Source organism: Macaca fascicularis, chromosome 2 (genome assembly GCF_037993035.2).
Source record: "Macaca fascicularis isolate 582-1 chromosome 2, T2T-MFA8v1.1".
NCBI lineage: Eukaryota > Metazoa > Chordata > Mammalia > Primates > Cercopithecidae > Macaca > Macaca fascicularis.
The window spans coordinates 2533469-2550420 of NC_088376.1; the positions used below are offsets into that span (position 1 = coordinate 2533469).

The 16952-nt window shown below is 37.5% G+C and overlaps 1 protein-coding gene across 48 annotated transcripts in view; it reads right to left on the reverse strand.

The window, feature by feature from the left end:
* Nucleotides 1–16952, reverse strand: part of DLG1 (discs large MAGUK scaffold protein 1) — a 280046-nt gene that overhangs the window by 53993 nt on the left and 209101 nt on the right. For all 48 annotated transcript variants that reach the window (XR_012430538.1, XR_012430539.1, XR_012430542.1 and 45 more), the window contains one exon: nt 13605–13707. Coding sequence is in view for 40 of the 48 variants with exons in the window: in XM_065539664.2 (XP_065395736.1) it covers nt 13605–13707 (103 nt within the window). In the remaining 8 variants the exon portion in view is untranslated. The remainder of the gene's footprint in view (nt 1–13604; nt 13708–16952) is intronic.

Sequence of the window (16952 nt, forward strand, 5' to 3'; positions counted from 1 at the left end):
ACATTTGATTCCACTCTTTATATGTGAAAGTCTGTTTGATTCAGCTTCTTTCTTTATTGAGTATATTCACTCCACTGTCTTCTATAAACTAAGAACAACAGAATTTTCTTTCTTTTTTTGATGGGGGAGGGAAGTGGAATTCCAGATTTTTTTTCCTTTAAATTCTAATCATTTTATTATGGCATTTTGATAAGTAGTTTGAAATAACTTTTTTAATTTTAGAAAATATTTCTTGCTTGGGCATTTTCTAGCATTGTTTTTGGATTTCTTCCTAGGAGACTCCTATTACAAGCATGTTGAATATTCTTTGCCTACCTTCTATATCTGTCACTTTCAATTCTTTTCTTTCTTTCTTCTTACTAATATCTTTTTAAAGACTAAAGCAATCACCAACTGTTTTTCCTGAACCATTTGATAGCAATTTGCCTCCTTGATGTCTCATCACCCATGAATACTTCAGTGTGTATTTCCTACAGATATTTTCCTATATAACTACAAAACCATCAAAATCAAAGTAACATTAATACATTACTACCATTTAATGCTCGGAACCCTATGAAGAGCCACCAATAATGTTCTTTATAGCAAAAGGATCCAATTCAAAATCATTTGCTGCATTTAGGTGTTGTATCTTTTTAGACTCTGAGTCACAGCAGTTTCTCAGTGTTTTCTTGACTTTGTGATATTAATACTGTTGGAGATTACAAGTCAACTGTTTTGTAGAATCTCTCTCAATTTGGGTTTGCCTGAAGTTTCCACACAATTAGATTGAGGTTATCCAACTTTGGCAGGAATATCACAGATGTTATGTTCTACCCGACATACCTGTATCAGGTGGTACACCATTTTGATTTGTCCCATTACCAATGTTATTAACTTTATCACTTGATTAAAGTTGTGTCTGTCAGGTTTCTCTACTGTAAAGTTACTTTTCCCTTTTGCAAATAAATTACTGAAACTGCGTACAATTCTCCATTCTCATCAAACTTTCAATTAATTCATTTATTTATATGAGTAAAAACTCATTATTTCCTACTTTATTCAGTGGGTTATAATACGCCATTATTACCACGAAATGAACGCTGAAGTTGTTCCTGATTTGGCCAGTGAGGGTCCCTTGAAGTTAGATTCTGTGTCCATTTGACATGTCTCCAATATTCCTTGAGTCTTGTTTTCTGGCAAAGGATATTACAGAACAATCTAGCATTTCCTTTGCCTGACATCTGGGGAACCTGCCATTTGTCAAAAAAGCCTTAGTAATTTCAGTGGGGAATAATATTTGCAAGGCAAGATCTGGGTGCCAGGTGCTCACTGCTATTGGGGTGGCACTAGGCTCAGGCCCTCTCAGTGGGCAGAGCCAGGGAAAATTACATACACACAGATACATACTCACTGATATAGATAATTGTGCTTACATCTGTATCAGTGGAAAACCATCCCTTCAAACCAATTTCTTCAATTCTAATGCAGTATTACAGGATTCATATTTAAGTTTTCTTCCTTTCCATATTTGTAACTCTTCTCAACAGTGAAAATTATGAATAACAATAACCTAATATATTAATTTGGTCAATCTCAATTTGAACAACCATCTACTTCCCTGACTGGGCTCTGAGCATTCCCTATGTGCTTTCCTCACCAGCCCTCGGGCTCTCACTCCTGAACCAAGGCACTACCCTGCATGGAAGCCATCCTCATGGGTAAGTCCAATGAGCCACCAGAGCTCTCCGAAACCTCTCCAGACCTGAGGTGTAGATTAAACCATTTTTCTCTGCTCTACCTAATGGCTTTAGGACTAAACTGATCAAATTGTAGAAAGAGAAGGTCTATTTTTGCTTTAAAAATTTTTCTTCTTTTTCACCTTCTTGGTTTAAGGAAAGGTGTCTCTTCTAGTTAAATTTAGTTTTTAAGACCGTGTCTTTATTTCTACTAATTTTCTGAGTTCTATCAACTTATTGATGTTGCTCTTCCACATATTCTATCATTTTTCTTTAACTTGTTTTGAAATATTAATTTTAGTTGACACTAGCGTCATAAACTGTCTTTCTGGTACAGCTTTACTGTCTGTGGAGATACTACACTAATCCTTATTTTCATTTTCAAATAGGCTTCCATGGGATTCGATTGTTGCTCATTTTTATATGAAATTAGTTTTCCTCAACTTTTACAGAGGACTTACGAGTCAAGACAGGTTTTCTCACTTCACAGCTCTAGAACTCTCCATTTTGTTTCTTTCAAGTGTTTAAAGACATGATCTCAGATACTGTGAGACTGCCTGAAACTTCACTTACCCCCATTAATCTGAACCTTCTATTTCCTTTGGCTCTATTATCCCTATCCTGTTCAATCTGGATTTTATTCCCAGCAGTTCTTCCTTAGTGTGGGGCTTTAAATGGAAAGGGAGCTATAGTTGGTTAACTGTGTTGTAGGGCCTAGACTGCTCGTGGCCCCTTCATAACTTACTGGAGATTCTTTGCACTCAACATGCAGATTGTATAAAAACTCTTACAGTTCACTCGGTGTTCTCAAATTAACCTACTGCATTTTGTCGTGAGTACTGGTTAACACTGGACTTCTCCTGTTACATCCCCTTACACAGATGCTGATATCAGATGGTTTTGTAGCTGTTAATACCTTGTTTACATCAGCTTATATTTGGGGTTCATAGGATATCTTTCATCTTTTTGCCTAGTTTTATTGTAGATTTTAAACAAATTTTGGTTTGGCTTTCCTAATTTTTTTGAGGGAGAGGAGGAGTTCTGGGCGATTCAGCTTTAAATCTACCTCTTTTTGTTTTTTCTTTCTTTTTTTGAGAGGGAGTCTCGGTCTGTTGTCCAGGCTGGAGTGCAGTGGCACGATCTGGGCTCACTGCAATCTCCCCCTCTGGGGTTCAAGCTACTTTCCTGCCTCAGCCTCCTGAGTAGCTGGGACTACAGGCGCGCCCCACCACGCCCGGCTAGTTTTTGTGTTTTTAGTAGAGACGGGGGTTTCCCCATGTTGACCAGGTTGGTCTCGAACTCCTGACCTTTTGAGTCGTCCACCTTGGCCTCCCAAAGTACTGGGATTTATAGGTGTGAGCCACTGCGTCCAGCCCTCTTTTTGTATTTTCTATTAGTCCCACTGGTTTATGTTTCTATTATTTTACTTCCTAGAAGACAACTAGGAAGTGATGACTTTTCAATATTTATTACCTTTGTTTTTAATTTTACTATTTTAAATGTAACTTATTTGTACTTCTGTATAATTTTATTTTTAATAAAGGCTATGTTTTAGTTTGGAAAATTTCTGAAAATTTAACTGGCTCTCCCAAGCCAGTTCGCTGTCACGCCTGAAACGAGAGACTTCTGTGCTTCCTTAGCCCTGAGTTCCTCGTTTCCCTTCACGCTTTGCTTGCTAATTCCTTACTACTTTAGAAGCTCTGCGATGCGTTTTAAATAAGATGCGTATCACGTCTCATGCGGCGCTATCAGCTTTAGCAATTTCGCTGATCTGATTAACAGAAGTCCTAGTGATTTAAAATAGTCTACATTTTAGAGATTTAAAAGCTTTCTGTAAAAAGAACACATTACTTTTTACAGTGATGCAGAAAATATCCTTTCTTAATGAGTAACTAAGCTACTACAAAGCAGTTAACATAGTCTCAGATATTAAAAATTTAAGACACTGAAGAGCTAAGTCAATTCCTGATTTCTTAAATTTGTGACTTATTTCTTTCACTGTATTCAGATCTTCATATTCACAGTTTTTGCTTAGTCTTCCCACCTACCCCACCTCACTCTGTTGCTCAGGCCAGAGTAGAGTGGTCAATTTTGGCTCACTACAGCTTCTGCCCCTTGGGTTCAAGCGATTCTTGTGCCTCAGCCTCCTCAGTAGCTGAAATTACAGTTGTGCATCACCATGCCTGTTTAATTTTTTTGTTAGTAGAGACAGAGTTTCATCAAGTTGGCCAGGCTGGTCTTGAACTCCTGGTTAAAAGGGATCTGCCTGCTTTGGCCTCCCAAAGTGCTAGGATTACAGGCGTGACCCACTGCGCCTGGCCAAGTCTTTGCCTTACTCTTGACAATTCCTCACAGCCACCTTTCTATATGTTCAAAACATACTTCAGCATTTTAAAGTTACTTTTCCTTTAAACCTTCTATTTCATTTACCTAGTTAAGATTCTAACTTTTTCCTTTTGTTTCAATCAACTGATACTTTTAGTCCTATCAATCTCCACATTTTACCCATTCTGTGTATATTTTCTTTTTTTTTTTTTTTGAGACGGAGTCTCGCTCTGTCGTCTGGGCTGGAGTGCAGTGGCCGGATCTCAGCTCACTGCAAGCTCCGCCTCCTGGGTTTACGCCATTCTCCTGCCTCAGCCTCCCGAGTAGCTGGGACTACAGGCGCCCGCCACCTTGCCTGGCTAGTTTTTTTGTATTTTTTAGTAGAGACAGGGTTTCACTGTGTTAGCCAGGATGGTCTCGATCTCCTGACCTCGTGATCCGCCCGTCTCGGCCTCCCAAAGTGCTGGGATTACAGGCGTGAGCCACCGCGCCCGGCTCTGTGTATATTTTCTTAAACAGTCCCACCAATATATATTTTTTCTTTATCCTTTTTTTTTTTTTTAAAGGTTTTTTTGGAGACAGGGTCTTGCTCTGTCATCCAGGCTGGAGTGCAGTGGCACGATCATGGCTCATAGTAGCTTTGACCTCCTGGGCTCAAGCAATCTTCCTACCTTAGCCTCTCAAGCAGCTGAGCCTACAGGCATGCATCACTATGCCCAGCTCATTTTAAAAATTATTTGCAGCAACAGGGTGTCCTATGTTACCCAGGGGATCTTGAACTCTTAAGCTCAAGTGATCCTCTTGTCTCAGCCTCCCAAAGTGCTAACCACCACACCTATTTTCTTAAGTTTTTATTTTGACAGAAGAGTTTCATCCCTTTTTTCAGTTGTCATTTACATTCCTCTCCTAGAAATTACATCAAAACTCAGCAAAGCTATAATTTTACATAAGAGATTTTCTCCATTCAACATCTTAAAAATTCCTGTATCAAACCTATTTCTTGTCATGAAACATATTAGGAAGTATCTGAACTGCTGGCTACAAGTTAGTATGTGTGCGCTTATACAAGGAGAGATATTTAAAAGCTGATTTTTTCATTTGATCTCCCCTTTCAAATTTTAACCTTTGTTTTCACCTCCACACTAGAAGTAAAAAGGTGGAGGAAAGTGAAGAAGGGGTATGGGGGAAATTGGACTTCCTCAATCTCTTAACATGCAATCCCTATAAAGGAAAACATTCATTTATAACTATAATAAAATAGATTAAACACAGATATTAAACCCAAGAGAAACAACTCTCAAGAGGATGGATACTACAAATTGGCCTACAGAAGAAAAAGGAAAACGATTTTTAAGAAGGCAAGTTAGTTGTTTTAAGTACAATAGCTCTCTGGTATACTCGGAGGATTAGTTCTAGAACCCCACGTATACCAAAACCCATGTATATTCAAGTCTAACAGGAGGCCTTGTGGAATCCGATAGGCATATGGTATTTTTCTATCCCAGTTTGGTTGAACAGCACGTGCATAAGTAGACACTCACAGTTCAAACCTGTGTTGTTCAAGGGTCAGCTGTAGCACAGGTGTGTAGAAAAATACAGCAAGGAAAGTGGGAAAGCAGGAGACTGAAGGGTCAACTTAGCACAGGTGTGTAGAAAAATACAGCAAGGAAAGTGGGAAAGCAGGAGACTGAAAAAAAATTTAAGGACGTATCTTCTACGAAAATCATAAGAAATGACAAATGCCTGCAAATAAATGCCACTAGTCCACTGCAATCTCCCCCGATTATCTCTACCTCTTCTCCCTTTGGTTGGTATAAGAAGTAATAATGAAAATAAAGTCAGGACACTGGGTGTTAGAAATCTACCTCTGTAACTCAAGATTTTAATCAAAGCTTTGAAGCGCAGAAAAGTTAAGTGACTATGGCCTAACCTTTCTAGACTTCAGTCACTTGCAAAAATAGGGATTATAACACCAAACAGTTTTTTTCTTGTGAAAATAAACTACATCACAAATATAAGACCTAACCTAGGGGAAAGAGAAAGTAAGTTTAACTTATATATTGAGTTTAATTCTTTCTGCTTTATTTCTTTTATGGTATTATTACAATGTAATTAATGATTTCTGAACAAAAGATTGACATATAAGCTCTGAAAGTTGGCCTAATACTCTTGAGGAACAATAAGATTAAATATTTGAGGTTAGAGACTCCAAGAGTTTAGCTGTAGTTGAAAGAGTGAGAACAGGGTATGGAGACCCACCAAGAACCCCAGAGTTGCCACAGAGATTATTTTAAGCTGAAGATATCTGAGATTCAACAGATGCAGAAAACAAGCCTTCCTGGAGTTCCTCTAAACTGACCAAAAGGTGCAGCTTCTGAGAAATGCTGTTCCCATAAATACCCTCTCTGAGGGGTCTGATGGCCCCGAAGAATGGAAAGGCCCCTCATACCAGTTCAGACGAACGTTACCACAAATTTTATCCCCCATCTCTTCTCCTAAAAACCTGTCTTTCCTAAAGAAATGTCTGTGTTTTTCCAATAAAAGCTGTTTCTCCCTCCTTCCTTTTCCCTACTAGATTAGGTATACAAGTTTTTAACTTTATCCACAAGCTAGCTACAGTATTTCTTTTGTTGCCTCTTGCATCCATATACAAGAAACTTTTTTTTTCATGTTAATCTGTTTTTTTCTGTCAGTTTAATTCGCAGGCCCCGTTATTGAACATACAAGGGTGGAGGAAAAGGTTTTTCTTCCCTTAAAAGGAACTAGAAGAAATCTTAACCATTTAACAGCTGTGTAACCAGCAAATTACTTAGTCTCTTTATGGTGTAGCTTATTCAACTGTTACGTAAAATGGGGATAACAGTGCTTACTTAGAGGATTATCTTGGGAATTAAGAGTTAATAAACGTAACATGGTTCGTACCATGCATGGCATACAGTTTTACCATTATATTCTATCACAAGAGATTCTTTTTTTTTTTTTTTTTTTTTTTTTTGAGACAGTGTCTCGCTCTGTCACCCAGGCTGGAGTGCAGTGGTGCGATCTCGGCTCACTGCAAGCTTGGCCTCCCGGGTTCACGCCATTCTCCCACCTCAGCCTCCCGTGTAGCTGGGACTACAAGCACCCGCCAGTATGCCTGGCTAATTTTGCTTTTGTATTTTTAGTAGAGACGGGGTTTCCCTGTGTTAGCCAGGATGGTCTCAATCTCCTGACCTTGTGATCCGCCCGCCTCTGCCTCCCAAAGTGCTGGGATTACAGGCGTGAGCCACTGTGCCCGGCCAAGAGATTCTTAAACTATAGACTAGGAAGTATTTGATAAAATTTTATAACTTTGGGATATGGAGTCCAAAACAAGTACAGTATTATATTTCCAGTTCCCATGTTTCTTTATTTTTATTTTGAGACGGGGTCTCACTCTGTCGCTGAGGCTCGAGAGTGCAGTGGTGAGATCACAGCAATCCTCTTGCCTCACCTGGGACTACAGGTGTGCACTACCATGCATGGCTAATTAAAAAACTTTAAAAAAACTTTTAGTAGAGATGAGATCTTGCCATGTCCAGGCTGGTCTCGAACTCCTGGGCTCAAGTAATCTTCCCACCTAGGCCTCCCAAAGTGCTGGGATTAGAGGCATGAGCCACCACGTCCAGCTAATTTCTGATAACGATTCTACAAAAAGATTAACAGTAAAGGCCCCCCTCAAAGTGAATTATTCCTTGCCTTTGGAATTAATAAAACTGACAGGAGTTAGAAGATAATGTTCCTTCATATGTCTTGTAGAGATTATTTTTCCTCATAATTAGAATCCAAGTCAAGAAAGTTCAAAGTATGTAAGCTCAAAAACCCATAATAGTACTTTTTTGGAAGACTAGTAAGGCAAGCCATAGATCCTAAAAGATAAAAAACTTAATTCTACCAAAAGCTTACCTTTATCTCTTTGTCTGTCTGTATGTATGTAAGATTATCAATAAGGCAGAGAATCCCAAGCCTTTAGGAAAGATACTAACTGCAAGATGATGATTATCAGAGTGTGAGGTGACTCCTTTTGTACTTCTTAAAATAGCGAGCTCACTGAGAAAGAAAATTTGACTCTTCAACTTCTATCTTCGGCCCTCATAGTAGTTATACTTTGATAATCTAAAATATGTTTTTTTCTTTAAAATGTGCTGTACAACAAAAATACATCTGTTAAAAATATATAATATTAAAACAAAATATGAAGCCACAGTATCAATGATTAATAAGCAGACATAGGTAAGCAGCAATACAGCAATGAGGACAGGTAAATTTTTAAAGTACCCAAAACATACTTTAAAATTTTAACTCTCCTATCTTTGGTCGTCTGTTATTCTTCACCTACGATGTCATTTTTTCTCTCTGCCCATCTAAATCCTATCCATTCTTAGGTTCCCAGTTACGCCTCGATCCCACTCTATGGTATCTTTTATCAGCCAGGCAATATAATCTCCCTCCTTTTAAATTTCTAAGGCAATGCCTGTCTTCTGTGCTCCGCTGGTACTTACTTTGCCTTCATTAGGCAAAAGTACCATAGCCGTGGTAAAAGAATACAGCATACATCACTTCACCAGACTCATCAAGATATTCTCAGTGAAAACTATCTGGACTTTGAAGGCAACAGATCTGGGTATGAATCTTAGCTATTGCTAACTTTGTTATCTAAGTCTACTTCATCCTCTGTAAATAAGGATATTGCTACGTATTTTATGAGAATACAGCAAGCCTTAAATAATAGACACCTAAATAAACATGTAACTATAAACTGTGTAACTGTTATAAAGTAAAAATATCAGTGCTATGAGAAGGAACTAGCTGATACCGTTTGGCTCTGTCCCCACGCAAATCTCATCTTGAATTGCAGTTTCCATAATCCCCACATGTGGTGGGAGGATCACGGTGGGAAGTAATTCAATCATGAGGGTGGTTCCCCCCCATGCTATTCTTGTGACGGTAAGTTCTCATGAGATCTGATGGTTTGATAGGGGCTTCCCCTTTCACTTGGCTCTTACTCTCCTCTCTCCTGCCGCCTTGTGAAGAAGGACATGTTTGCTTTCCGTTCTGCCATGGTTATAAGTTTCTTGACGTCTCTCCAGCCCTTTGAAACTGTGAGTCAATTAAACCTCTTTCCTTTATAAATTACCCAGTCTCGGGTACATCCTTATAGAAGCATGAGAATGGGACAGAAAAACTAGCCATCAAAAGAACAGGGGAAAAATATTCTAAGAAAGAAGAGAACGAGCAGAGAATTAGGAAATAATCTGGTACAGCCAAGGGTCTGAAAAAAGGCCTGTATGGTTAGAGCTTAAGGAGCAAAGGAAAGAGTGGAAGGCATGAAGTAAAATCGTATGTGCTGTGCTGTGTACAATTACAAAGAAACTTGCAGGCCTATTAAAGGATTTGGGTTTTATTAAGAGTAAAATGGATATTGTTTTAAATGGGGAATAATTCAACCCAATTTTTGTATTTAAAATGATCCTTTTGGCTGAGGAATAGGGAATGTATTGGAGAAAATTAAGAAAGAAGTGAGGAGACACGTTAGAGGATTTTACAGTAATTCAGGTAAGGGATGATGGTGGCTCTGGCTAGGCTAGTGGCTGTGACTGAGAGGTTGTGAATGGGGAGGGAGTCAAGTATGATTCCTGAGCTTCTGGTTTAAGCACGAATGGAGGTGCCATTTATTGAGCTAGTAAAAAAAGTTAAATTTCATAAACGTTAAATTTGAAACACATTGAGAAATACAGCTAAAGAAATCAAATAGGACATGTAAGTGTGGTGTTCAGATGTCTGGAAATAAGACACATATGTGAGAGTAATCAACATAAGAGTAACCCTTGAAACATAGATGTATCTACTAAATAGTTGCTATTTAAATAATCAAAGAATGCAAATTCTCCTTGATACAAAAATGGCTTCATCTATACTAGAATAGGTGAAAGTATTGAATAAAACTAAATAAAAAGAGTACCATCTAGAAAGGCTCATACAAAAGAAAAGTGCAGAAATCACAAAAAGAAGCAAAAAAGAAAGAATAAAGAAGGAAAGACCAAACAATACAAGAACAGTAAAAGACAGTGAGAGGGAAATTCCTGGGCCCATTCAATAACTAACCTAGGATAAGAGTAGCCCACCCTTGCTAACTATCAGTGGAAAGTGTATCTAGTGCATATAGGGGTAAATTAAACTTAAGAGCCACTAACTATAAAAATGGTAAAAATTAATGATTTTTTTTTTTGGACAGGGTCTCCTGCTGCTGCCCAGGCTGGACTGCAGTGGCACGAACACGGCTTACTGCAGCCCCAACCTCCTGGGCTCAAGTGATCCTCCTGCATCAGCTTCCTGTGTAGCTGCGACCACATGCATGTGCCACCATGCCTGGCTAATTTTTGATTTTTTTGTAGAGATGGGGTCTCACTTTGTTGTCTAGGCTGGTATTGAAGTCCTGAACTCAAGCAGTTCTCCTGCCTCAGCCTCCCAAAGTGCTGGGATTACAAGTGAATTAACTAGTTTTGTTCTGTACTATGCTCACTAAGCACTAGAGTAGTTTTTCCTATCAATCAATTTTCCCTCCTGTATCGTGACTTGGTATTTTTGCCTGGGTCCGAAAAAATTCTTTCTTAATAAACATTAACAAGAATGTCTGAGTTTTGGCCATTCGGAGTCAATTTTCCCTATATTACGCTGTACCCTTTTAATACAAAGATTATTACTTTTTATTTCAAGAAAGTTTTCTTGAATGCATTGAATTATAATTTAAGACATTTATTCTCTTCCTTAAAATTATTCTTCAGAAAGTCTAATTATGTATATATTGTACAAATAATTACCTTCCATTGCTAACATTTTCTTTTAATCTTTTCGGATTTTCTCGGTTTCATTTTGTCTACTTTTTCTATTGTATCTTCTATGTCTCCTGGTTTTCTGCAGTGACTCTGTGTTTGTGGTCTAATTTCACTAACTTGGTTGCTTTCTTCTCTCCTGGGTTCTGCCAGCTCAAAGTTAATTTTTTTTGGTTATTGAGTCATCTTTTCCTATAGTTCTTACATTTCTACTTTGTGGTCTTCTTTCAAAGTGAATGCATAAATTGCAAAACATTAAGGTTAAATTTTAATCTGATTTGTGTTAATGTTTTTGTGTTGTATGTGCGTGTAGCTAATCTGTTACTAAGCTTTGATGCTTTTCCCCACCTCTTCTTATTATCTTTGTATGCATGTGAGGCTACTTTTAAATTACTTATTACTGGGGCTGGAGGTGGTGGCTTACACCTGCAATCCCAGCACTTTGGGAGGCTGAGGCGGGCGGATCACCTAAGGCTCAGGAGACCAGTTTGGCCAACATGGCAAAACCCCGTTGCTATTAAAAATATAAAAATAAGCTGGGCGTGGTGGCAGGTGCCTGTAATCCCACCTACAAGGGAGGCGGAGGTTACAGTGAGCTGAGATTGTACCACTGTACTCCAGCCTGGGCAAGAGAGTGAAACTCCGTCTCAAAAAAAAAAAAAGTACTTATTACTTTGCTACTTTGCTAGAGTAGCTATTTCAGAGTCTATGGGCACAGGAAAGATGGAGGCACAGGACATTTTTAGAGGTTTTAAAACCCAAATACTGTCACATTATCTGATCCTACAGAGGCAGGCTGCTTTATCCAAATATGGGTCCTCTGCTCTTCTAAACCAAACCACATCATGAGTGGCTTCTGCTCCAGCCTGCTCACCCTACTTCCCAAGACCTGCAATAAAAAAGGCTCCTGTTTTTATACCTCAAAAATGAGCCCCTCACCTTTAAGAGGTACAATTTTATACCATATCCTAAATTTCTGACACTACGAAGCATTCTTAACATTCCATATTTTAACTCCTCCTCTCTTTCCTTGTGGCTTCTGCAAGATCTCAGCTGCTTAAGGAGTCTTTACCTCCACTTGGTTGTCCAGGTATTATACCGACCTTCTTAGTTTTAGTAAATATGAAGTGAAGTTGTGTGGGTAGGAGCATATGTATATGTTTTGTTTTTCTTACTGCTTCTGTGTGTTCTGTGTGTTTTGAGGTCAGGGAGCAGATATTAAGTTACCCGTAACCACACCTAAAAAGTTTGTATTCCTTATATAAATGAGAGGCTGTCTATAATACTAAGGAACGAGTGACTGTAACTTGGCTTCCATATAGTGTACCTACGGGGTGGAATGTGTTGGCCAGAAGATAAAAGTACATGGGGTCCCACTGGCAGATTTGTTTCTCACAAAAATTAATGAATTGACCTTCTGACTTCATATGTTAGTCCCTATTGTCTGGTTAATGTGAATTAATATTCAGAATTTACTCCCAATTAAACAAATTTTCCCTTGTTTAGACAGAATCTCCTATACTTAAGAAAGACCAAGCAACGCTCAACATGCTACTGTGATCAGCTAAAAAACATACTAGATTAAAAAAACAAATTCTGCTTCAAAAAATAATAAATGTAATTAGTTGATAAATTATGGAATTATTCATTTAGCTCCTTTACTCACATCATTTTTTCCTTCTTCATTATGTTGTTTACGAGCATCAACAAATACACTATGTATTCTTTTGGGTATTTAAGCTTTTTAAATTCCACTGAGGTTTTACTGGGGTTGTGGTTATGCTGATGTACACTAGAGTCTTACATATGTGTAATACGGCATGAGCTCAAATTTTCCATTACCACCTTCTTCCCCTAGGAACTTAGTAAGGTCACACCCATGATACTTTACCATCTAGACACACATTATACCCCAAACTTGGCATTCTTCTCTTTATTTTAAACGGCAGTAACAGCTATTAGAAACGTGTCTTAAATCTTGATATTAATAATTATAACCTAATTCAAAAACTAGAAAAAATCTGGGTGACCTGATTTTTTGGGCATTATTAGTATCTCTGCTTATGGTTTTTATTATTTTTTCAGATCAATAAAGTAGTAAAAGGAACATTAAAAGATAGGTCTTCAGTTACAGAACAGATTTAAAAAAATAAACAGTTAAATTAACCCACATAATGGGGTTATGTGGGTTAAGCTTGCGGATGCCAGTTCCCACCTCATTAAAAAATACTTTTGGCAGGGCCCAGTGGGTCACGCCTGTAATCGCAGCACTTTGGGAGGCCGGGGCGGGTGGATCACCTGAGGTCAGGAGTTTGAGACCAGCCTGACCAACACAGAGAAACCCCGTCTCTACTAAAAATACAAAAAATTAGCTGGATGTGGTAGTGCACGCCTGTAATCCCAGCTACTTGGGAGGCTGAGGCAGGAGAATCACTTGAACCTGGGAGGTGGAGGTTGGGATGAGCTGAGATCACGCCATTGTACTCCAGCCTGGGCAACAAGAGTGGAACCCCATCTCAAAAACCAAAAAACCAAACAACTTTTGATTTCGAAAAAGAACTAGGTTCAGACTAAACAAATACTAGATTAGCAAATCAGAAAAAAAAAAACCAAACACCAAAAAGGAAGCTTGGAAGTTAAACATTATTAAAGAGGAAGAATTTTAAAAACTAAAATAAGCAATAACTACAGACAATAAGAATGTTATTACCTTCAGGTCGATATTGTGCAACAATTGTAACAGCTTGGCCAGCATTTTTCAATGCAGCTGCTGCCTGCTCATGACTAGCGGCTCTGAGGTCAACACTGTTCACCTGTAAATCAAACCCAAATTTTAATTTGGGAGAAAAGAATCACTTTAATTAGAAATCACAAGAGTCTATTCTTTGAGTAAGCATGTATTAAAAAATTAGTCGCAATAACTTGACCACTAAAATGTTTCCTGTTCTGATTGACTAAAAATACATTGTGTACTAAAACAAAATATTATCATTCAAAGCTATTTTATTTACTAAAACCACTTTGCTTACTATCAAGTGAGTAAAACCGAAACATTTTCCCCCAGAAGGCTGAGTATCAATCCACTGAGAAATGCACCTTAATTTGAGAACCTGAAAAATCAAGTGGCATCATTTTGCATACTTTATTTTACTAGGAACTCAAGTAATGGGAGGGAAAGTCATTTTGTTTGTAGCATCCATTCACCTCCTGCCACATTCTCATGCCTACTGCTCAACTCAGTTCCAATTATTTTTCTTCCTGTACAAACTTTATTCCATTCTTTTGGTATAATAGGAAAGCTATTATTTAGAAATATTAAAACAGCTCAGATTTCAAGGACTAGTTTAATTAGAATAAATGTTAATTAAACGAACCAGGAGTCAGTTTTTGAATAAAGAGCCCTTCCTCAGGTGAAATAATTATCCAATTCTACCAGTAGGTGCAATCCTACTCCAGAAGAAGAGGCAACTTAATTCTTATTTCTGAAAGGTTGCCAATACTTTGCGCGCATATATATACATAGTGCAAGGTACATTATCTTAAGAGATTGTTCCTTTTCCACAATAAGACAAACTTAAGAGGACATTCATGGAAGCATTATACTTGAATGTAATAAGCTTTAAATACTGAATTAAAAAAATTAAGAACCAACAATGAATAGAATACAGCAATGTTCAGGACCTTCACTGAAAATTTTTGGAAAGGAACGATCATCATGCAATTTTTACATAAAAACTTGTTTTGTTGAGTACTAATCTAAAATCTGTTAAAGATCACATATCACTTTTAAAAAATTTGACTATGAGCCCAGAAATTCTTGGGATCATAAATTTACATAAAGAATATTTTAACCATATAAAGATCTGATGTTTTATATTATCTAAAAAGAAACCATTATGCAACTAAATTTAAATACATACCCCTTGAGGCTGGGCATGGTGGCTCACACCTGTTATCTCAGCACTTTGGGAAGCTGAGGTGGGTAGTTCATTTGAGGCCAGGAGTTTCAGACCAGCCTGGCCAACATGGCAAACACCTGTCTCTACTAAAAATACAAAAATTAGCCGGGCATGGTGGCGCATGCCTGTAGTCTCAGCTACTCAGGAGGCCAAGACACGAGAATCACTTGAACCTGGGAGGTGGAGGTTACAGTGAGCTGAGATCATGCCACTGCACTCCAGCATGGGCGACAGAGAGAGACACTCCGTCTCAAACCACCACCTGCCACTCCCTCAACGAAAACCAAGATCTAAAAATCCTAATATAAACAAATGTAACAATGTGGTTATTAGATAGTATCTCCAGCAGAGGATGGCCATATAAAACTCAATACAATTTATAAATAGTTCTACTTAGTGTATAAAGAAAATCTTCCTAATTCCTGGGAGAACAAGCCAGGCAAGAAATATAAAGAAAGATTTTCATAGATTATTGTAGAAAAGATTAAAAATGTTAATGAATTATTTCTGTGCACCAAACTCTTTTTAAGAGCATAATTCGTTGAACGAAACTACATATTAAAGACTTTCCAGACTATCACTGAACATTTCAATTGAAGATATATTATTAAGGATATTTTAGAATTCCAGTACTGAGAGATGTATTTGCATAAATAGCCTTAGAGTCACTTTTTTTCTTTTATACCAACTTTTTAAAAAATGGAGAAATAATTCACATACCATAGAATTCATTTTTAAAGCATATAGTTTAGTGGTTTTTAGTACATTCGCAAGGTTGTGCAACCAACATCACCACCTAATTTCAAAATATTTTCATCACCCCAAAAAGAACCTCTGTATCCACTGAGTCACTCCTGTGTCTCCTCTCCATTACTGGCAACTACGATTCTACTTTCTAACCATATGAATTCCCCTATTCTGTATATTTCAAATAAATGGGATATATAATATGGAGCCACTTGTGCTTGGCTTTTTTCACTAACACATTTCCAAGGTTCATCTTTGGGGCATGTATCAGTACTTCATTCCTTATTATGGCTAAATAATGCTCCACTAAAATCCATTAAAAATGGATTTGCCACTTTTGCTTATCCATGTCCTTAAATTTATACTTCAATTTATTTATTTTATTCTTTTTGATACTATTATAAATGAATTTTTTCTTTATCCTGCAAATTTACTGACATCGTTTATCAGCTTGATAGTCTGCTGTTGTATTTAAGATTTTTTCTATACAAGATTATGTCATCTGCAAATAGAAATAGTTTTCTTGCTTTTTATTCTGGTAGCCTTTTTAAAAAAAATCTTGCCTAAATTCTAGAACCTCCAGGACAATGTTGAATCGAAGTAGGAAGAACAGATACCCTTGTCTTGTTCCTGATTTTAGAGGGAAAGCTTTCAGTCTCTCACCAGTTAGTATGATGTCAGCTACGGGGTTTCCAGAGATACCCTTTATCAGGCTGAAGGTCCCTTTTACTCCCAGTTTATTCAGTGTTTTTATCATGAAAAGCTGTTGGTTTATGACAATTGCTTTTCTGTGTCTACTGAGGTATCATGTGCTTTATGTCCTTATTAAGATGGCGTCTTTTTGGTTTTTCTACGTTGAACTAACCATGCATTCCTTGAATAAATTCCATTTGGTTATGGTACATCATCCTTTTTCATGCTGTTTGGATCCAGGTTGTTATTTGGTTGATTTTTACATCTATATTCATATGGGATATTGATTTGCAGTTTTTTCTTCTCGTGATGTCTTTGGTTTGGTATAAGAATAATACTGGCCACACAGAATGAGCTGGAAAGCATTCCTCATTGCTTATTCCCTTTTGGGGAAGAGTTTGTGAATGATTGGTGTTAATTCTTTAAATGTTTGGCAGAACGCACCAGTGTAGCCATCTGGTCCTGGAATTTTTGTGTTTTTTAAGTTTTTGATTGCTAATTCCATCTCCTTACTTGTTTTAAATCTATTAAAATTTTCTATTTCTTCTTGAGTTAGTTTCAATAGTTTATGTCTTTCTAGAAATGTATTATAGAGTATATAACTATAAAATACATATCATCATGACTATATAATGATATATATTATAAATGTCTTTTGC